At 42.2% G+C, this 23,475-nt stretch overlaps 2 protein-coding genes across 4 annotated transcripts in view; one reads left to right on the top strand and one right to left on the bottom strand.

Moving 5' to 3' along the window:
• The window catches only part of LOC110050216 (uncharacterized), a 26,952-nt gene extending 20,897 nt beyond the window's left edge, over window positions 1-6,055 (bottom strand). Inside the window, exons 1-2 of one of the 3 annotated variants that reach the window (XM_020756104.2) lie at window positions 5,932-6,055; window positions 2,251-2,622 (exon numbers count right to left, since the gene is read on the bottom strand). In XM_020756104.2, the coding sequence (XP_020611763.2) occupies window positions 2,251-2,535 (285 nt within the window). In that variant the 5' untranslated portion in view covers window positions 2,536-2,622; window positions 5,932-6,055. Of the gene's footprint in view, window positions 1-2,250; window positions 2,761-5,931 lie in introns of those variants that run through there. The other 2 variants (XM_020756103.2, XM_089293264.1) reach the window with 2 other exon arrangements.
• Window positions 6,056-6,166: 111 nt separating this feature from the next.
• On the top strand, window positions 6,167-20,893 carry LOC110050218 (uncharacterized). Its single transcript, XM_020756108.2, has 2 exons — window positions 6,167-6,652; window positions 11,702-20,893. Exons 1-2 carry the CDS (start codon window positions 6,428-6,430, stop codon window positions 19,958-19,960), a joined length of 8,484 nt encoding a protein of 2,827 aa, XP_020611767.2. The 5' UTR covers window positions 6,167-6,427; the 3' UTR covers window positions 19,961-20,893.
• The last annotated feature ends 2,582 nt before the right edge of the window (window positions 20,894-23,475 follow it).

Raw genomic sequence — 23,475 nt, 5'->3', positions numbered from 1 at the left:
GTATTTGTGCAATACGCGCGTGACCGAAAGAAACATTCCCTTAAAACGACCAGGGACAATTAATAACAAAGAGGTAAAACAATTCTCTCACAAACACTAAATTTAGCAATCCCCAAGATTAGGCACGAGCCCAAAATTTAACCATCTAAAGGATTTAGCCAGGCGAATTCTGTATTCAGAGAAAAAACAGATTCAAAACGTGATTAAGCAGGTGTATCCAGCAGGTTTTTCAGGAAGTAAGGTATCGAAAGTGACATTCGAAGGTTGCAATACATCACTTTATGAGAAAATTTTTCTTGACAATGATATGTGATCTATCTTTCAACGGAGAGTTCTATCGGATCATTCACTCGCCAGCCCGGAAAAGATTTGAATTGAATTTAGCATTGTAATAGGAACTCTGTTAGAAAATCATGTCATATTTGAGCAGAAGTTTCCAACTCTCTAGTTCAACCCTTGTGCAAATAACTTTTAGGAAAAGGTGGCAAATAACTTTTAAAAAAAAGGTGGAAGTTAAGCTCTTAACTCTCAAATTCGGGTTGAAAGCAAATTAAAACAGGGAAAGCTAAATTGTTTCAAGATGAAAAGAAAAATACAGTTTTACTAAAAACTATAAAGATGTCACGGAGGTTTCTGTCACTATCCGCCAGTTAAAAAGGAACTAGAGTTTCATATTCTGCGGAAACAAATTAAAACATGCCGAGGCATATGTTTCTTTTATGTAAATAGTTTTTGAGTAAATACGTTACGTCTGAATAAATGTCTATCTGTTGATAATCTTAAGCAGATTAAACCTCCCCCGACAAAGGAAACCATTTCGCTACTTTGTCAGTGGTTCAACGTCTGACGGGATGGCTCACTCGTTTTAGCAGGTAACATGTTCGATTAGAATGTAGAAACAATGTCCTATTTACCTTCGTGTCAAATTCTAGTCGATAAGAAGTTAAGTAGACAGACGCTGATCGTGCATACAAGCCGTGTAATTAATCCTTAAAAACACTGTTCATCGATTATTGGACTAAATTTTGCTGCCATACTTTTGTTGCGTTACGTTTCTTCTAGTTTATTTCGTTATCATGTAATTGTGTTTTTAACAAAATGGCGAGAAAGTGCAATTAACATTCTTTTTCCATTAGCTGAAGCTTTCAGTACAGTTTCTTTCAAAGTCACTTGCATATTCAGTCTACCATTGCTTGTTGAAGTGGTTCAGTCTTAAAGTAAAAGAAGTCAGAGAGTTTTGAGGGTAAGTTGCGACAGATAAGAAACAAAGTGAAGCTATTACAACAGATAGAAACAACTTTTCTAAAGTAACTGAAGTACGGAAAGCCATTTGGTGCAGACATATGTCAATCAGAGACGAGCTTCAAAAACGTGTCACACAACACTAAACACCATATGCAGTCATCTTTTACGTTTGAATTTTTTCCCCAACTTGAAGTTAGTAAAGGTCTGCGTACTCCGAATAGAATCAATATTACGTTTCTTGGCGTGCTTTAGAAATTGATCATTTGTTCCCTTAGTATTGACCCAGCGGGTTCCCTCATTACTTCGCCTTGTTTAACTGAATATAAGTTTCTTTTAAAACTTTGTGAATAGAATATGAACTTTTCTATCTCTTAAAACTCTATACTGCGTCCACATTAGTTTATCTAATTCAATTATCACCTAATTTATATTGACTCAATGTATTCGTGCACAATATTGTATTAAACCGTTCGCACGGCATATACAAAAGTAAATGGGTTCTTTTTCGATAGAAAGAGATCACTGACATTGCATTGGTATTAACAATTCAGCTGACAAGTTAATTGGCAATGATTAAATACACGCTTTTGAATGTTTTAGAAAAGGAAGGTGTTACAATGTGTAATATAATTCCAATCGATCACACCAGAAAAAAGTAAGCAATGAAATGCAAGATACACGAACTGTCTGACAAATTAAACGGGAATAAAGTAATCTTTTGTAAGAACGCTTATGAACAAAACACTGACACGAAGTCCCTAGTGAATTGCTTGAATTAATATAAATGTGTTGGATTAACCTACCAACAGTAAATTGCAAAAGAACTTTAAAATGTCGTGAGAATAAAACTTTAGAACACTTAAATTTGAGCAACGCACGATTCTTAATGTGGCTATCGTTCACCGTTACAATTTTTAACTTGTAAACAAATTTGCTAAAGTTCGGTTTCAGTTGAGGGGTTTAAAATTTAGTAAGTTAACGAAAGGAGGAATAATTACAATTTACCTCGAATCTTCGCTCTTCTTTGGTGGCTTCCACTTGAAGAAGAAGTCTCTTGTAAGCGGCCTCCAGCGCAGTGAAGGTGTCCTTCGCTTCATCATAGTGCCGCAAAGCCAGGTCGTCGTTGTCGAAGAACCCTTGTGAAATCCTCGAGACTCGAGTGTACGAATACACATCGTCTCCAAACTTGGTTTTACTCGTAGTTTCAGCCGTGTCGCTCTTGTAAGACTCTGTTCGCTCGCCAGCGCCAGACACACTCGAGAAACTGCTCGCTCCCTTCTTTGTGCTCATCGTTAGATTGGTGGGTGACCTCTTGGCAATAGTGGCAGTGTGGTCGGTAGCGAGCCCACTGTCATGCAGGCGAACAACAGATCACGCCTGCAAGGAAAGAACAAGTATTTACGCTCTGCTCTCTTGCTTAATTTATGCCACTAACAACATTCCGAAGCACGTAAATTCTATGCTAATGTAATGACAAGTTCGCTGAGCAAGCGGCGTTGCCCAACAGTCAACACACATGTATAACTAATATGCTAATTCGGCAAACTTCACGTATCGCTTCAGTGCATTCGAAGGGTGTGAGGGTCTGCGACATGAAAGGTCGTAAACAAACTCGGAGGGAAATTTCTGTCGCCTAGAACCAAAAGTTTTTAATTCTGTAGGAGTTATTAGCGCGCATCATTATCGTTTGAGCTCGAAGACTGTAACCTACATGTTCAAAGATGAATAAAAAGGGTCGACGTGCGACAATTGAAAACACAGATATTCAAGGCTGATATCTCGCTGATACGGAAATCAAATATTGCGGGAATACACTTCAATCGTTTATCTTAAGGTGAGGAGGCCGATGCTCCTAAGTGCAGTTAACTTAGCGCTCTCTATGTCACTTGAACAAGTTTGATCAGGTTTTGATCATCTAGCGACCATTAAATTATTTATTGCTTAGGTAGCTACAATAAAAAATTAAAAGAACACATCAAAATTTAATTAATAGAGAGGCCTTGGCAAGCGATCGCTACATATACAAGAAAAAAAAATCAAACAATTTCGCCTGGTTAGACGCTACATAAAAGCAATATTTTCCAAAAATTCAGTCCTTCGGAACGACACGCAAACCCAGTGAGGCAAAGCGAAGGAATTGGCACACCCTTCGCATCGTTTCAAGCGTCTTTGTTTTTTTTACAAGCCCATTATTCATTTTACGGTCGCTTGATTTTTTTTTCGGCGCCTGTTTTGTGTAAATTTGCTCTGGCGCCAGTGCAAGCTCTGCTTGTGTTTTGAGACAATGATCGTCGCAGTTAAATGCCTTCGGCCTGGATAATCAGACAGCCCATTTGATTTTAAGTTAGTGCTAATAATGGAACATAATTGTGAGTTATAAAGAGCTCTCGGTTCAAAATGAGTTTAATGGAAATGCAGTCTTGTCAGGTCAAAACGTAGCACTTTCCATGTGAAAATTAGAAGACAAAATTTTGTTTCAGCGTAGAAAGACGAGCAAAAACAGTATCTGGGGCAGAAAGAACCTGTCAACTATGTACAAGTATCTTTCCTAATAATTTTAAGAGGCTAGGAGACACTCGACTCCAAAAGGGGCGTTAGATTTTTAACTTGCAAATCACGTAAAATAACAAAACAAAAAACAAAAGCGATGAAGTCATTAACGTTTTGTTTCAAATTTTCCGTGGGTTATATTGAGTGGATGAAAGTCAATAAAAACATTAGACCACGAAAGGGCGAGGAGTTTTGTTCTTTGGTACATTTCCATTCATAATCAGTAAAACAAAGAAAATATATTGGATGTTACTTTTCAACATTTTTGGGGGGTACAACAAGGCCTAATTTAGGTGTTTTTGTTTCTCTGGTCCAACATGAGGGAACTGAATAAAATTCGATTTCCGTGTACCCAGGTTTTTCAGTTTTTGCGACGTGGATTTTAAGCCATAGTAATCTTCAGCAATTAATTACCTCTAATAATGCTGTGAAGCAATATCATCTGAAAAGAGGTGTTAAGAAAGGGACGGGTGTAAATATATCTCTAAATATTGAATTAAAAACGGCACTGTTGAGTTAAGCACTAAATTACACGGTCGCTGTTCAAGGTCGTTCAAGATAACGAGAACATTGAAGAGGGAGCAAAAATCTGGAGGCATTTTTAAATCCCCAGATATAGTGCAGTCCAACATTTTCTACTTCAGTTAATAAGAATACTTTTGATAGTTTGTGATTAGAGTTTTCGTGACACCGATAGGGGGTTAAAAGCGAGGTATATAGCACACTGTGATTCCATAAAAAATATATATCGAAAAAATTTCAAGCCAATATTTCTAGGAATGCAATACGCGTTTTCTAGCTCTCAAGGGATAAGAAAAGAGAAAACACGCACATGAAACATCACTGTAGGTGAACCGGAAATTGATGTTTTCTTGAGGGAAGCAAAAAACTGTTGGATATCTGCGATTCTCCAAAACTGCTCGGCAAAGCATGTTTTAATCCTGGCCGAGGCTATGAAAACGGTTGCAATACCACCGAGCAAAAGCTCCTTAATCCTTATCAAGCCCCTGACAAGAGGTTAAACAACACCCTACAGCTCTTATACAACGTTTCAATAATATAATTTCGTTTTGTGCCATTTAAAAGCTTCATGATATTTAAGCTGGGAAAGTAATATATTTAGCCTTTAGACAGGCCTCTTTGACGCAGAGGTAAAATCGACGTTTCATGAACCAAATTGTTTTTGTCACGAACCAGTGAACCGCGATGCTCAAGACGCGATCGGTTTTAACTCGAGAAGTCCTTTTGTAGCCCTGTGTAGAATTTTCCGGGTTTTGTTGCGCACAGGAAATGTTTATTTTGCGTATTTTCGCAGAACTTTCCTTGACAGATTGGAAAAGATCAAGGGATAATTTATACATAATTAGAACAAGGGTCAGTTCATATAGTGCCACATTCTATAAAAATAGCTGTTTTCCACTTGGAAGAAAAATTACTAAGCACTTCATAAAAGCCTTTAGCATTGTGTTTAATCACCGGAAATGTGTGGGAAATATCATTATCATTGAAATAGGTACTGAATAAATCAAGGCCCATATATCCTCTCGCGTGACTCTGGTCTGGAAAGGAAACCAAACAGAAAAAGAGCACTACGGAAAACAAGAGATAAAAAGACGAATGATTGATTAAAACTTCACTTCAAGCATAAGTTATCTCTCAAGAAGTTGAATTGAAAAAAGTTCCCACGCCATAGCTATATCTTAGGATCATTAGCATAGCAATTTACAGTTGTAAACAATGGATGTGCACTGGGGTGTGATGTCAACATGAACACGCCACATTCGGTGATAAAATTCTTACGTCGTGTAATTGTCCGCAACAGCGTTTTCTCAGACAATTTCGAACAACAGTGCACTGAGGTATGTTCCCAGGACGGCTAGCGAGTTCAACAATCGGTTGGTTGATTAAATGGCTTCTAAGTGTTCCTAGATAATGACTTTGTACAGCAAAGCTTTTTTCATTGTTAGCACTTCACGCTTGAAAAGTCCCGGACGTTTGACCAAACTAAATTCCCATAAACACACGGAAAACTCAAATGGTGAAAGGGCGTCTGTTCTGTCATGACGCACTAAAGTGTTATGCCAGCGAAGCTGAACGAAAGCATGAAAACTTGCAGTTTGAAATTGTTATACGTACCTTTGGATAGGCCTTGCGCATAAGATGGCCAGAAAGTTCGTTTGCTCAATATTCAAACGCGCCTCGTAACAGAAATACAAGCCTGAGTAATTTCGCGAGTCGTGTCACGACCCCATTGTGCGCCAAAACAATCCCAATACAATCCGACTGGCCAGTTATATTCCATTAAGTCTGCGCCCTGCCCAAATATAATCAGAAACTTCTAGGTCATTGACTATCTTTTATTGTATTTCAGCTAGCGTTGGGCGTGTTGACAGGCGGTTTATAAAGCATGCAAATGACTTAGTGTGAGTACAAAACAACGCGAGATTGCACGATTACGCACAGTCACCAACGCAAGTGAAGTGAAGCTTAGCATTGACTTGAACAGTTGAGTGTGTGCGAGTATAAAAGGGCGTCTTCTCACACGAAGGAAACTACTGCTCGGTATAGTCGCTGACACCAGGTCATTTTGGAAACTGTTACAGGAGTTTAGGAGCCGTTACCAACTGGAAAGATGTCCGAGGCGGAGCAGACGCGGTTAGAAGTCACGTCCACTGGTTCTGCCTCTGTTCGCCGCACTGTTACTTACAAGGCGTCCGAGCTTGCAATGTCATCTAAAGGAAACGACATCACAATCCAGCACATCTCCGAAGCGAAAAGCTACCTCAATGAATTTGAGCAGATGTACCGAAAGCACAGGGCCGAGATCGACAGCCTCAAAAGAGATCATGCGAGCGAGGTAAGTTGCTTTTTGTACATCGTTTATATATGTTTACAAAGTAGGCGCAATAACGTTTCTCTGAAGTATGTTAACATGTGTCCATACACTCCAAATTAATGCCTATGGCTTCCCGCAGAAAACTTTCCCTCAAGTTTTATTTCGACACCTCCATTCGATTATTCTTGGGGTAAACAAAGTATTGGTTTCTTTCTTAATTCCGTTTAGTCCGCTCTCGTATATCGCAGACGGAGATATTGCTTGAAGTAAAACACTAATGCAAATTGGGCTTTGAGCGTCACACCCAAAGTGCAGAATCAATCTGGCCGCGGCAGCTTTAGTGTGACCCTCTAGACAGACTAAAGCTCAAACTTGGCGTGTGTAAATATTATTTTCGCTAAAGGGTTGAGCAACTTCGCTTGTCAACGCTCGACACAACTGGGTTTAATAAGGCTTTTAAATCAATGTTTAATTTATGACTCGAAATGGATTGTTCATTTTCTGCATGGGAAGCTACATCGATGTTGAAACGTTACCCCAGTGTACTCGGTTTTCGATCGGGGGAAAACCTTCGCGCGGGCAAAGCGTCGCTAGGAAATATAATATGTCAGTTGTCACCGTTATGTTGCTTTGAAATTCAGCCTCTCTGCGCGCGTTCATGGAGACCAAAGATCAAATGCGTCGGTATGTCGCTGGCTAACAACAAGCACGTATTTATTCTGTAACCACGTGCTGAGCTAAAGCAAGAGAAAGCGTTACACCAGCGAAAAATCTGTTATAATGAAAAGAAACTTTGAGCCAAGATGCCGTTACTGGTAAAATTTCAAGGAGAATGGGCTATTTCGATCCTTTGCGAACTGCAAAGAATTTTCGATCAGAATTCCGCCTGGGAATACTGCGATCTCCGAGGTTGCGACAGAGAAAGAAAAAAACTCAGTAACTAAGGTTATTAATTATTTCTCCCTGTAGAATGCGAGCATAAAAGTTGTCTGAGCGGAATTCCAAGCAAAACAGCTTTGTCGGAGAAGAATAATTGGTTCATGACTACATTTCTGAGCAGAATTTCTAATTTCTAGCATTTTTCCAAGCATTCCGAGCAGGCGGAATAAGAAAATGCCAATTCTCACGATAATATTTAAAGGGACGCCATCTTAATATATGCGTTGCATCGGCTCAACGTCGCGTATTAATTCCCAGGGAATCCCAAGTGACCTGTGAAGAAAAGAACGGAACAAAAGAGCGGATGCTTTAATCCACTCACGCGAACATTGTGCAATAAATGAATAATTTTACGTTTGTCGTGTCTGTCTTTAAATTATCATACGGCAAAGGAAATCATCCTCTAAATACAAGGGATTTAATGTACTAAATGTTCCTTTCACCTTCGTAAAGTGAAGTAGGAAACGCTGCATCCCAATACTTAATTAAACATATGGAGCGGGTTCAAGCTGAAATCTTCAAGCGGTTATCTTGTGCGTCAAAAAAAATTCTCTTCGTTAAAAACAAGACGAAATCGGAGTATAAGTCAAATATTTTTTCCACTTGGCCGAGGATTAAGAGTTCTTGAGATTTAAACACTTGAAGACAGTCGCATCATTAAGAATTGATCCACGAATGGTTTTCGCACACGTAGGGGGTTTTTGAAGCCGGAATATTTAATAATAGTAAAGGCATAAGTTTCTACGAGGTCAGCAACACTAAAACAAGAATGCGTCAATTTTTTTAGAATAGGTTCACGTGTGGTTTCCGCTGACGCAACAGGTTTTTGAAGCTAAAAGATTAATATAATAGAAACCGCATAAGTTTCCACGAAATCAACAACGCTTAAACAACACAGCGTTGATTCTTCTGACGCGACAGGTTTTTGAAAAAAAAAATAGAAGAGCTAATAATAGAAAGGGCATATGTTTCCTCAGTCAACAACGCTTTGACAGGAAAGCATGCGGCTCATATAGTCAGCGGACCATGGGTGCAAACAAAATCGGGCTACACGCAAGCAACAAAATGATACAAAAGCACTGTTTTCAAATTATGTAAATGAGTAGGAACTGCGTGGGTTGTTTTGTTTTGAGCCAGGAAAGCTGGCGCGACAGACACTAGTATTACCGTGGCTATATAAGAAGCACAGGAGGAGAGGAGTCTTATTTGGTCGTGATTTCAGCTGAATTTCAATCTTGTTGATTCAAATAATTGCTCGTCTAAGAGTCACGCGATCTTGTAACGCTACGCAGGCATTCGCGTCTCTGCAAAACAAAGGGCGTCGTTTAGCGTTTCGGGAAAGTGAAACTCGCCGGGTTAGACACGCAGTACCATTAGTCTGAGCGGGTTGCGGTGAATTTAGCTGGAAATGCGGCCAAATAAGACTCCTGCTTCCTGTGAAGAAGAAGCGAAGAGTTTATTTTTGTTAAATATGCACTACTTTAGTTCCGATTCGTCTCGCACATGACGCGCTCGCAACGTCAGTAAAATTGACACAAACATAACACTGGCCCTTTCAAAACGTTTGCACGCGAACCTATTACAAAGAAACGTATATATATATTTTTTTATCTCTCACAGCCCTTTATAGAAACTTTCCACAGTATGTGAAACTCCATTACAAGAATTGTGCGATCAGCTCAAGGCTCGTTCTTGTTTTTCAATTTTAACATGACCTGTTGAGTTGTGAGGCGTGAAGTCAACCGACCTATTTGCTAAATTTGAACATTGCCTCGCAATCGGCTTTAATCATTATTACCTTGTATTTTTGCGATTATTGCGAGACAATAATCTAAAGAGGTTGTTCTTTCATACGTAATATAAGAAAGTAAACACTCCTTAATTGGGGTGTGTTTAATTTATAAATAATACGCTCTGTATTTTACATTACTGGCGATTATACATTATGAAACCTGCAAGATTTTCGATGAAATAATCACTGATGACAAAAGCCCTTTGATACCTCGTGACCTTTAAGCATGACTTTCAAATTTGTTTAATGTTAAATTCAAATGTATTAAAATGCTCTGGGGTTTTGAATCTAAAAAAACATCTCTCAAAAATCACCGAATTTGCCAAAATAAACATACAAACAATAGAGAGATGATTCCTCTGTCAAGAAGTTCAATGGTTACAAACCTGCAATGTTGTAGCGTAATTCTGGCGATCACCCTCCCCCATGGGCAACCCGAAAACACTGAACCCCGGTCCACGGACCCCCCTACGGACCGGGTCCGCGGACTACCCTACGGACCGGTCCACGGACTCCCCCTACGGATCCCCTCGACGGACCACCCCAAAATGGAATAAAAGTAATAAATAAATATTTCACTTACGGGTTGTCTAACGGATTACTTGTGTCCGCGAAATTTCGAACGTTACGTTGTGAAGACTACGTTACGTTGTAACAGACTAATGGGTTCAGGCTCGGGCGCAAGTTATTCATAACACATTGCCATTTCCTTTACAGTACAGTATATGAAAGACCGTGAAGCCTCCGGGCCCGGGAAGTGCTTGGTCTACCACCCGGTTTTCCAAATTTGTACCTCTTTTAAAAAGAATTTGCATTCAAAATGGTTCCCCGTAATAAAGATTTCACTTATGAGTTGTTTACTCATGCCGGTGAAATTCCGAGTATTACGCAGTGCAAATGTAACTCACTTGGGTTTTTAAAAGCCCCAAAATAACGTCTTCAAGCTGTTTTCGTCGATGGCAAAAAAGAAGGGAAATTCTTACCTCCCATCCGTGGCTCAATCTTGCTATGAAAGATTTGTTTTTAGGTCTTTTCAACTTGTTTGTACCTGCAATTGTGAAACCTGGAACGAGTTCACGAACCCACGGGAGAATGGGCTGAACAAAATGGCGGAGGGGAGAGAACACAAATTTCGATGCTTCTCTACAATACCTATACGGGTATGTGCCGCCCAACGGGGTCGTGACTTAGGGACTCCTGATCTAGAACGGGTTATCCATTTTCGGGACGTTTCCCAGGACGGGGTATATATTATTTCGAACGCACGAAAGCTCATCAAATTATCAGCAGCCATTTATAGAACGGGGTATTACAAATTGACCTATTTCTAATACGGGATATCATTTTGAATGCAATTTTTTTTTTTTGTAAACGGGGTCCAGACTTCAAGAAATCGGTCCGTAGGGTAGTCCGCGGACCCGGTCCGAAATAGGGGTCCGCGGACCGGGGGTCATTGTTTTCGGGTTACCCCTCCCCCATACCCAGACCAGATTCAAAACGGCGGGTATGTGATAACAATCGGTATGTACAGCGGCCATGCCTCTCATGCATGCTCAGTTATCTTCAGTTGTACACGTGTGTCTTCCTTCTCGAAAGACATAAGAGAAAGAGTTGGGAACAAGTTGCCGGGAGTATTCGCTCGAACTGGAATTGTTTTGTTACGCATCGTGAATCTGGTAATGGCGCGCAAAATAGAAAATTAGAAAAATTAAGTGAGCGTCTTGTAGCCTAGCTCCATCCTACAAACTTGGTGAATACAATCATCTGCCTAGTGTTTTAACGTTGCGATTCACAAATTCAATTTTGGAAAAGTTATTGGCCATTGCATTCCCATACAAACACTTCAATTTCGGACCACTTTGCCTACCCGTCAAGATGAACCGTGATAAGGTCTAGATGTATAAGCAAAAATAAAGCGAAAACAAATAGATTCCTTCTCACTTCAGAGACTACAAACTGTTTGCGGATTTACAATATGGCTTCGGCGCTTGAATTGTTGCATTCAGGGTCGCTTGTTCCAACGGTACATCGATAGACTGTTCACAGCATCCATATTTTTAGATCGTGTAGCGAGCGGAAAATTTTCACAGGGATTATCGCAGGGAAAGCGAGAAAACAATGATGCTGCAAACAGTCTGCCGATACTTAAGAGATCATTTTAACACATTTGCCAAAACACTTTTTAAATGGATAGACCCGCGTCAGGTTAAGTTCCTCAAAAACAAATAAACAAGCGTGCAAATAAAAACAAAAAAAATATCAGATATATGGCACAACACAAAAACGATGTGATAGAAATGGTCTTTTTAACGTTTTAATATTTCTTTGTTATATCGAAGGTCCAACAGCTTAAGCTGGAAATCGAGAATTTGAAGCGTCAGAAACGACAAGTAGAGGAGCAGTTTCAAGAGAGCAAGAGTGACAGGAACAGGCTCAATGAAGAGCTCGTGTCCATCAGAAAACGGCTCCTGATGCGAGAGACTGAGTTGGAGGCACTCAAACGCGAACTGTCTTCTAAGAACAACATCATCTCGTCTCTTAAGGCCGATAAGTTGGCGTTACAAAGAGAACTGGAAACAATCAAATCCGAGATGGTTGTGAGCCAATCAGTGACCACTGTTCAGGAATCGGCTCCAATGGAGGAGGAGTTCTTCAACACTCAGATCTCGGAGTACGAAGCCACCCTGAAGAGTTCCGCAGATGAAAAGGAGGGGTTACAGGAGGAGATTCTGAATCTCCAGACGAAGCTTGCGCGATTGCAGGCTGATTACGATAGAGCCATTCGAGACTTGGACGCTACCAAGAAGGAGTGCGACCTCAGGGTCAAGAAGTTCGAAGTTCAACTGCAGAATTCTCAGAAGCAGCGAGAGGACCTCAAGAGGCAGCTGGAGAAGCTAAGAGACGACCTGAAGAAGAGTAAGGAGGCACTGTCCAGTGCACAGACGGAGGCGGTGAACAACAAGAGGACAGCTGACAGACTGCGGGATGAGGCAGAGGGCAAGAACAGGCAAATCCGCAACCTGGAGCAGAAAAACGGGGCACTGGAAGATCAGCTTGAGCAGCTAAAGCAGGACCTCTCTCAGAGCGAGATGCGCGCAGAGGTGGAAGCCAAACACGTGAAAGACCTCGAGAACGAGATCCGCTCATCCGACAGGCGGGTTGCTGAGCAGGAGGCACTGATCGAGAGCCTCAGAAGCACCAACGAAGATCTTCAACGCGAGCTTACAATATCCAACAGCAGGGTGACCACGCTCGAGAGTCAGAATGGTAAGATGACTAGTCGAGTACGAGAACTAGAGAATGAACTGGTCCGTTGCCGTGCCCGCATCCACGACCTGGAGAGCGAGTTTGAAAGCGTGAACACCAAGTATATACAGCTTCAGTCCACGTACGACTCTTCCATTAGCGAGGTCGACGGTCTACGATCCAGAGTAGGAGGACACCAGAGCAAAGTAAATGAGTTGGAATCCCGCCACTCCATCACTTCCAAAGAGAGAGACGACCTCAAATTGCGCATCGCTCCTTTGGAAAAGAAGATCTCGGAGTTGAGACTGGTTCTGGAAAGGAGCGAAAATTCGCGTGACGAGCTGGAGCGGGATATTGATGTACTGAAGGCTAAGAACTCGAACCTGGAAGCACAGCTCATTGCAGCAAACAAAGCTAAAGCTCAGCTTAGAGCAGACTTGGACGCTGAGAAGGACAAGAGCTCTCAACTCAGGAAAGAGATCGCTGCGTTACAGACCCAGTTGGCAGAAGCGCAGCGTAACCTCGACAAGTACAAAAACGACAACGTAAGGAAGCAAAAGGTCATCGATGATTTGCGAGAAACAATCCGCCGCCTCGAGGGAACCATCCACGAGAAAGAACAGGACGTCCAACAGCTCAACATCCAAAACAACATGCTCGAAGATGAGAAGAACGACATCCACGACGAGCTTATGGATGGTAATAAGAAACTGGCGGAGCTAGAGGAAGATCTTAAGCAGGCCCTGGAAGACAAAGAGAACGCCGAAGGAGATCTCATGAACGCACAAAAGGCTAACAACGATTTGGAAAACGCACTGGAGTCGGCTGAGAAAGAAAAGAGAGACTTCGAAGAGCAGCTGTTAAATCTGCGGCAAAATCTTGCGCGCGTGGAGGCGGAGCTTCGTGACGCCCTCAGTAAAAAGGCAGTCCTCGAGGAAGATGCTAAGCAACACGATGCCGTTGTGACCAAGCTTAACGACGAAATAAACCGCCTTCAAGGCCTGCTTGCTGAAGCTCAACGTCAAATCGATTCCTATCGCAGAGAGGGTGACACTAAAGATGCTACAATCGCTGCTCTCAGATCTCAGATTAATGATTTGGATAAAGAAAATGACGATTTAAGAGCGGAACTTTCCAAGACAAAAACACAACTTGCAGCCGTCGAAGAAGAGAGGAGAAAACTTCAAATTGCACTGAACACGAAGAACGAAGAAATCAACCGTCTGACAGGAGAAATCGACATTACAGTCAAACGAAATGAAGAGTTACAAAGCGAGTGTATTGTGGTGGCAGACAAAGTGCAGAATGTCGAGAGCAGCTACCAAGACTTCATGAGTTTGGCTGGTGATAAGGATAGCATGCTTGAAGGAGAACAAGAAAAAAATGCACAGCTGGAGAAAGAGATCAAGTCCCTCAAATTGAAGATCAAAATGCTTCAGGATAGAGATCAATCCAAAGAAATCGAGCAACTAAAGGCGGAACTCGATGCTGCCAATGAGGAAATCTCTAAGTTGCACGATCGCATCCAGCAACTGGAGGGTGAGAAAGATGACCTTGCACGTGACATCCTCGTGGCGCAAAGTGACCTTGCACAGAAGGAGACTGACCTAGAAGCTGCTGATAAAGACAAAGAAAAGGCCGAGGACGACCTGTACAATGTCCAAGGAAAGATCGACAACCTCGAGAGCCAACTGGCCGCTCAACGCAAGCAAAATGCTCAACTGAAGGACAACTTAAAGGATGCCAACAACAAGATCGTCAAAGCCAAAGAAGAAAACAACGACCTTCAGGCTAAAGTATCCCAATTGGAGAAAGTCAATGACGGTCTAAAGAACTTGAATAGTAAGAAGGACACAGTAATCTCCAACCTCAATGACAAGATAAAGAAGTTACAAAGCGACTTGGCCGATGCTAAGCGGGAAGTTATTGCTGCAAACGTAACAGCTGAGAGCCTCAGGTCTGACAAGAAAGATTTGGAGCGTAAACTTGAAGAGCAATCGAAGCGAATTCAGCTACTCGACCAGGAAATAAAAGATCTGAAGGTACAAAGAAATGCTCTGGAGACTGACCTCTCCAACAAGACGCATAAGTTGGCGCTCATGGAGTCTCAGCTCAACAGTATTAAAAAAGAAAGAAATGCCTTGAAAGAGGAAGTTTCAAACCTTAGCGACCTTTTGAAGAAGCTCAAGGAAGAAAACTTGACTTTCCAAACCGAGATACGACGATTGGAAAAGGACTTAGAATCAAGAATCAAGGAGATACAGGACAAAGATGCTGTCATTGAACGACTAAAAGCTGCGAAGGCCGCAGCGGACGGAGAACTCCTTAACTTGAAGAAAGAACTGATGACAACTCGAAATGCCCTCGACGCCGCCCAGAACAAGATAAAATCTTTAGAAACCAGCCTTAAACAAGTCAACCTCAGCATGAATAAGCTCGAAGTCACTATTCAAAACTTAAATAGGGAGCGAGAAGAACGAGACCGAACCAGTTCCACTCACGACACCCAATATATTGAGATTGAGACTCTCTACAAGGCTAGCCAGGACCGCGAGAACCGGTGGAAGCAGGAGCTACAAGCCCTTAAAGTACGCTTGGAGAAGATGGAGTCTGACTATCGCAAAGTCCAACAAGAGAACGTCGATCTCCGAGCTAGAGTTAACGCCTTAAACAAGAAGGTCCGCGACCTGCAAGCTGCCTGCGATCGTAGTGACAAGGAAAAGCAAGCCATTCGAGGAGACTTAGAAGCTGCCAACAACCAGGTGGCTGATCTGGAGGTAGCATGTGATAATGAAGAAAAAGAAAAGGACTCTTTCAAGAAGCAGCTGGAAGATGCCCTAGAAAAACTGGCGAAGGCAAGAAAACAGAATCTCGAACTCGAACAGGCCATCGTCGAAAACAAGATACAGCTCGAGGAAGCTGAAAAGGAACTGACAGAAAAAGATAACGAAATCAAGAACTTAACAGCCAGCAAAGAATTCTTAGAAGGCCAACTTGACGCTGCCAAGTCCAGCTTAGACAACGCACAAGACGAGATTAATTCATTGAAAGCTGAAGATGCTCGTAAGCAGAATGAAATTCTAGACTTGCAAAACAGGATAAACGAATTGGAGGCTCGCATCGTTAAACTGACAGGGGAGAGAGATCGAGCACTCGACGAGGCCCAGATCAATGCAGACAAAATCGCCAATCTTGAGCAGCATATCAGAGTCCTGGACAGCGAGAGGGCAACACTCGTAGAGAAGATTGAAGAATTGAAGAAGGAACTAAATAATTTACGCGAGGAAAGAATGGATGTTGACAAGCAGCTAACAGAACTTGAGGGCAAGATCACTTTCCTGACGAAAGAGGTTGAGAACAGAGATAAGATCATAGCTGATTTGAGGAACAAAGACGAAGTGCTAGAAAAGGAGCTTGATAATCTGAGGAAGAACTTGCGCCGCTTGGAGAGTGAAAATGAATCGGCCCGTCAAAAGATAAGAGAACTGGAGAAAGCTTATCAATCTTCCAATGAGCGGACGACATTGCTTGAAAGCAAGAGTGACAGCAATCGTGACAGGGCTAAGCGTCTCGATGAGGAAAATATTAGCTTGAAGCGAAAGATCGCAGAACTGGACATCGCTAATAAGATCAATGAAGATAAAGGCCAAGAACTGCAGGACAAACTCCTGAAAGCCCAAGAACAAATTGTCAACTTGGAATCAGCCCCAGCAATGGAACCCTCTATTCTCGTGGAATCAGAAAGCTACGTTGTTGAATCGGATGTCGAAGGTGGAATTGAAGTTGAACTTCTCAAGAGAGATTTGGAAGACCTGAAAGAGAAAAATGGCAAACTTGAGAAGCAACTACGACAGGCTCTTGATTCAAAAGCTCAGTTGCAAGGCCAAGTACAAACTCAAGACAAGACGTTGAAGGATAACGATGAAACCATATTGGACCTAGAGAGGCGTATTAAAGAGCTCACCATTCGTCTTTCAAAAACCGGGGATCAGACTGATGCTCCAGGCATTGTTGCTTCTTTGCGCGCACAAAAAGACGCTCTGGAACGGGATAACCAGATGCTAAAGAAAGAACTCGAAGCTGTTAAAGCAAGCCTTAATGATTCACAGAAGCGCCGTGCAGATGTCGAGAACCACCTTTACCAGATAAAGAGGAAGTTGAACGAGGCCGAACTCAAGCTCAACATGGCCAATACTCAGAACGAGAATCTCCACCAGGAATTGTTGAGGGCACAGGAGAAGAACACTGCTATCGAGGCTGAACGAGATCGCGCACTGCAAGAGCAAGCCAACCTGCGCGGAGAATTAGCTGAGACAGGAGAGCGTTTGCAAAGGGCACGCAGTGAATTAGATGGCTCCAAGATGCAAGTGCGTGACCTACAAGGAGAAATCCAATCCCTGAAGCGGGACCTAGACGATAGGCAGAGTACGATCAACTGGCATGTTAGCAACGAGCGCCAGCTGAAGGACGAGATAGCCTCTTTGAAGAGAAAGCTGGATAACATGAGAGAAGCTAATGAAAACCTTACCGAAACCGTGGACAACTTGAACGCGCAGATACAAGATAAAGAGGCGAAGATTGCCGATCTTGAGCACCACACGACTCTCCTCCGAGATGAGAACGAAAAGCTACGAAGAGACCTGGCCACTGCTAATGCTAACGCGGCGGACTTTAAGAAGAAGTACCTTAACGCCTTGAACGACATCGAGCGATTACAGAACGAACTGAACATGAAGATACAGAAGATTAGAAGCCTGGACAATCGCATCAAAACACTGGAAACAGACAAGAATCGCATCAGGATGGAGATCTCCGTTCTCAAGAAGACCATCTCGGAACAAAAGATCCAACTGGAAGCAAATCGTCAAGTAAAGGATACCTTCAGGTCCGAGGTTATCGTACAGAGTGTTGGTCCTAGTCTTCAGTCAGCTCCAGATACGTTCCAGTTTAAAGATGACTCTGTGCCAAACAAGAAGTACAAGGACTTGGAATCATCGTACAAGAAAGTACTTCGAGAAAAGGAAGATGGAGTTAAAGATACTGCATCACTCAGAAGCAGAATAGCCAAACTAGAAAGTGAACTCGCCGATACCAACAGAGCCAAAAATGCACTAGAGGGAGATTCCATGTGGAAGACAAAGAGGATAGACCAGCTTGAAAATGAGCTAAAGGATCTACAGTCTAAAGACATGGTTGATTCCGATGAAGCTCTTGGATGGAAGAACAGAATAACTCAGTTACAGCAAGACTTGGACGCTGCTAAGAACAAGATATTCCGTCTCGAGGCCAAGAACGAAACTTATGAAGGAAAGGTGAAAGACTTCAGCGAAGATTTGATAAAGGCGAGGGAAAGGATAGCCCAGCTAGAGGCAAAGGCAGAAGAGGACCAAGATAAAATTGAAGATCAGCGGAAGGAACTGATGGAAGCGTACAAAAAGGTAGCGGATCTCGAGGCAGCCACAAAGTCTTGCCAGAACAGCAAGAGTGAACTGAACGGTGTGATACAGACCCTCCGAGACAAGATCGAGGCTCTGGATAATGAACTCCAGAAAGAAGCCAAACAGCACGCTCACGTTAGAGGCACTCTTGACCAAGTGAAGATAAAGAACGAAGACCTCAAACTGGAAATCGCAAAGCTGCAAAAGAAACTGAGGGAACTGCAGCAGCAGTATGACTCGCAGGTACAAGAGTGGTCAGAACGAAAGTACACCATTGATGGCCTGGAGAAAGAAAACGCCGAATTGATGGCCGAATTGGAAAAGTTAAGGCGAGAACTGGCTAGCTACAGGAACGACTTCGACAACTTGGCAACGGAAAAGCGCGATTTACAAAATGAGTTGAATCAAATGAATCCAAGAATTGAGGACCTCGAGGGTCGACTGCAGAGGGCCTTGGAAGACAAGGCCAGGTTTCAAATGGAACTAGAGGACGCCAAGAGAGCTTTGGAAGAGGCCAGACGCGAGCCAGAGCCAATGATTCGTCAAGTTTCAGGCGGCGGTTTGGAAGCTGGTGTGGACATGTTTCCTGACATGCCCTCTGACCTTGAAGCAGCCAAGAGCGAACGCGACCGTCTTAGCAGTGATGTTTCCTCCTGGCAGAACAAGTACAATACTTTAGTAAACAGCTACGACAACTTGGACGCTGACAAGAAACGCCTAGAAGACAAACTAGACTCCATGCAGAAAACTATCAATAACTTAGAGCACAGCAACCAGACCCTAACATCCGACAAGAACAGGTTGACTGTCGAGCTGGAATCAGCCAAACGAAAGATTGCTGATCTGTTGTCCGAGTTGGACTCTGCAAGACGCGATAAGGACACCTTAAAAATAGACTACGACCTACTGCAAAAGAAGATCACAAAAATCGAGGCCGAGTATGAAATCCACATCAGCACTCGCCACGAGTATGATGACTCCGGCGCTTATGCCAAACTGCAAGAAGCATACAAACGCAGCCAAGAGAGAGAAAACGAGGTGCAAGCTGAGCTGTTGACCTGCTATAAGGTTATCGGAGAGTTGAAACACCAGTTAGGCGGCGCACACGAGACCATTGAGAGGCTGACAATCACCTACAACACCGAGACCATCAGAAGTGCCACACTACGTGACGAAGTTGTCAGCTACCAGAGGAGACTCTCAGAACTGGAGGAGAAGTATGAAATCAACAGAGGAGCAAACGAGGACATGGAGAACGAGCTGACAGTGCTACAACAGCGAATGGAGGAGATGAGCCGAGAGAACGCGTCCATCCAAGAGTCAAAGGCCGTTGTGCTTGTTGAAGTTACCAACCAGCGCAACAAAATAACGCGCCTTGAACAACAACTTGAAGATGCCGAACGAGAAAAGGAAAGCCTGAGACTCCAGTTGGCCGCCATGCACAACAAGGGAGAAGCTGATGCACATGAGATAAGCAAACAGATCTCTGAGTTGTCGGAACGCAGCCTATCGTTCCGCCGCGAAAAGGAAGACCTTGAAAGGCAGCTTTCCAGAAAGCATGCAGAGGCCGTGGAAAGCGCTGGAGAAATCAATGTTCTGAGAACTGAAATTGATGACTACAGACGCGCCCGGACCTTGGAAGAACAGCAACGCTCTGGAGAACTCCAGTCCCTCAAGCTTACCATGGACGAGTTACAGCGTGAAAATGAAGCTTTAAAGACGCAGGGGTACAGCTCATCCACGAAAAAGCAAATCGAATCTTTCTTCGACCTGGGAGGTGGCGGTGACGCAGACCTCGGGCCATCAGCCGAATCCACCCGATTTGAGCTCGACGACGACGATTTCGAGGGAGGCGAACAGACCGTGACCACCCGTACCGTGAAGGTAAAGAGCTTAAGGAAAACGAGATCCTAAAGAAATGCAAGGACACTCTTTGTTATTATTTGAGCGAATGAAAACTAAAATCCCATTTTTCAACTCTGCAAACTTTAGCTAGTAGCTGCTTAACAATTGTCACAAGTGATCATTTCGAATGTTTTTTGGGTAATAGGCCAAATGTTCAGCCTTTTGCGTTAGGTGAAGGCGTGTAAGGTTAGTTTTGCACCACACTCTTAACTTTTTTGGTAAAAATAGAGGTTTGAATCTCCTTAGCATCTGCGCTATAACAGTCAAGTGTTGGAGAAGTTTCCGTAAAAAGTAAACACTATTTTTCTAATATTTTTTCTAATAAATGTTTAACTAACATTACCGTTTATTGCCTGACAGTATAAGAGTGCAATCTTAAACTGGGAAAACTGTGCAAGATGGCAGGTTTAAGTTTCTAGTTGTGACGCGGTGCGTTTGACTGGTCGTTGCAATTCTATTCTTGAACAAAATGCTTGATTAAGCGGCGACAACAAAATGGACTAAGTTTTCCCAGTTTAATAATAGGTCCACACCGTCAAATCGAAACAAAAAAGCTAGTTGTTATGTGTTTTGTATAAGTAGCTTGAATTTCAAATGTTTCCTGTTATAGAAAGTAGTATCTTGCCAGCTTACTTGTGTCCTTACTAGGAACATAATTTAAGAAGATGCAGTTGGCTCTGGCAACACGAGCCGGGAAAAGCCGACGAAAACATAATGAGAATTCGAAAGGAAGCAGGTTTGGTTGAGCTGAACAACGCTCAATAGGAAATCATAGCTGTCCTCCGTCACAGTAGAGTAAAACAGAATGAAAATAGGAAACGTTTATTCTGCAGCTTTCATATTAAATTGGAAGTAGCTACTAACAGTGTTTAGCTTAATAAGTGCAACTAAAAGTGTGTTACACCTTTTTTTAAAACTACTAATAAATGCATCTTAAAATCAGTAGTTGTATTTATTTTGTGGCCACTACTCAAACGCGAGCTACAGTCTTCTTCACCTGCGTTAAATACCAAACGTCACGCAAGTATTCTTCTCAGTCACGCAGTACGTCTATGCTATCGGCGTTGCGTGACGACCGAAATATTCGGTGCGAAGTATATGAACTGCTGTCTCAGTTCTGTCGATGAGTTACTGCTTATTATTGTTTTTATTATTGATGTTTCCTACTCTTTCTACTCTTTCATGTCTTAAAAATTTAGATGTATTGCTCATTACACTGGAAAGGGCGGGGGGGGGGGGGGGGGAGGGGCGTGACACGAAAGAGAAGGAAAAATAATTACTTTTACCAGGGAAGAACGCCTTTGAAAGAACGAAGCACGATGCTAACAGCAATTGTTTATGACAGTATTTGCTTCCGAGATCGTTTGGGATAATAATAGTAAGAACCAGTTGCGTGATGCGTCTGAAGTAGCAGTATTTTTCTTGGCCCTTATTTGGGCCGTCACGATACGTTTTGGTGGGGACTGCGTGACAAACTAATAAGAGTGGCTGCGTAGGAGACGAGATTTTAACATAATTTACGATCAAAAATAGAGCTGTAACAAGGACGGGATATATTTAATAGTAGTACAAGCGTTCTCTGATTAAAAAGATTAAAAGCTTAAGCTTTCGGCTATCAGTCTATATGAAAATGCTGGTCAGCGAATGGAAATATTTTTTTGTCATTTTTCCATTCGCGCGCCAACATTTTCTTTCATTAAAGGCTATATAGACTGATAGACGAAAGCTTATGTTTTAATCTTTTAAACCAGAGAACGTTCTTTTTTTTTTAACTACTTTTTAAATAATTTAGTCAAACCAAGTAAAGCGTACCCCTCAAGATTACATTAATGAGTTGATTATTTGAATATTGAACCCGCTAGTCGTTTCAAGGATGCAATAATGAATTGATTATTGGAAAATTGAACCCACTAGTCGTTCCAAAAATACGGCTAATAGGTTTAATGTTCAAAAAAATCAATTTAATATTGATTTTTGAAATGACTAGCGAGTTCAATATTCAAATAATCTATTCATTATTGCATTCTTGAAATGATTAGCGGGTTCAATATTCAAATAATCAATTCATTAATGTAATCTCGAGGGGTACGCTTCACTTGGTTTGACTGTCACATGCTGTTAGTCTCAAACCCTCCCAAGTTATCGCACGAATTATTCAAGATTTAACAACTTGCTGGGTAGACTTTCTCAGGGTCGACGATTTTCCCATTTTGGTAGTCTAGCGGTTGTGGCAGGTCTGTTATCCCGGCAAACAAATGATTCAGAAACAGTTGTTTCTTTAAAAGGCCTCACCCAGTGACATGCAAGATTGATTTTTAACCTCGCTCCCTTCAACACATCGCGGACATCTGGAAAGTGTTAACGATGCTAAACGGCCGATTATCAGCCTAGAGTAGCTTTGTTCATGTTCTTTCTTTTTATAATATAGATAGGACCCTGCGCACGCTCTGATTGGTCGAAATCCCATGTTTTATCAGAGTAAAAACATAGAAAAAGCGTGTTTTATTGTTTTTCACCACATTACGTGCATATCATAAAGCAAATGAAGAAGCCTAAGCCGTGTATTACGCTGTGATAAAACACTGTGAACACTCGAGAAACGTAGAAAACACTCGCCTGTGGCTCATGTTTTCTACGTTTCCCTCGTGTTGCCAAATGCCCGTCGTGTTTTATCAGTGTAATACACGGCTTGGGCTTCTTTATTTGTTAAATAGTGATGATGGATCGCATTTTAAACACAATAAAATACCGCATAAAATGACATGTGACTTATTTTTAAGGTGGCCGCTTAATACAGGTAAAAATAAGCAAGGAAGACAAACATAGGACTGCTATAGGGTGGCCGCCTAATGCAGGTAACAAATACAGCGTTTGTATGAGCGAAAAATCGGGACTTCGAAAACTAGTCGCTTAATAGAGGGTGGCCGGTTAATACAAGGCCTTTATACACAGGTTCGACTGTACAAAGCTTTTGCAGCCTTTTCCGTGTCTCTGTCTGTGGAGTTAAGGTAGCAATACAAGTGGAGGATTGACGGGATAAGAACCATTGGTGGACATGTGTGGCTTTCCGACTCCTCTGAAACTCCCACGCGTCTTTTCATATTTAGGCAACAAGAACAAATCAACCTTTTCAATTTCCTTTTCCTTCATAAAATAAACGCTCTTTAATTTAATGTCTTTAAGTAAGATTGCGATTAAGTTTTAGTGCATGACTTCCCACCAATCACAGTGCATGGACTGGTAGGATCTAGATTTTTTTATAACGATATGCCAGAGTCACTTGTCTAGACCCTGGAAGCGATGTTCTGCAGTACCCCAGTGAAAACCAACCATTGATGGTAGACAGTCACGTGACTTACATGCGGGAATAAGGCAACGACTTTTGCATTAGTTTCTTGGGCCAGTGGGCCTTTTGCGGCCTTGCCTCCATCCGGGTATGTCGCATCAGAATCAATAGTTGATTCGTTGCCAGACAATCCACTCACTTCATCTCTAGGACAACGTGACCCCAAATAAATGGACGA

Source organism: Orbicella faveolata, unplaced genomic scaffold (assembly GCF_042242905.1).
Source record: "Orbicella faveolata isolate gen_17 unplaced genomic scaffold, um_ofav_v1 contig_25, whole genome shotgun sequence".
Lineage (NCBI taxonomy): Eukaryota > Metazoa > Cnidaria > Anthozoa > Scleractinia > Merulinidae > Orbicella > Orbicella faveolata.
This window is presented reverse-complemented; position numbering and strand designations above follow the sequence as displayed.

What these genes read in the sequence shown, in the direction of transcription:
- LOC110050218 (XM_020756108.2), top strand. Translation starts at nt 6,428, where the DNA reads ATGTCCGAGGCGGAGCAGACGCGGTTAGAAGTCACGTCCACTGGTTCT. An exon ending in AAAGAGATCATGCGAGCGAG is followed by an intron (nt 6,653 to 11,701) that starts GTAAGTTGCTTT and finishes GTTATATCGAAG; the next exon opens with GTCCAACAGCTTAAGCTGGA.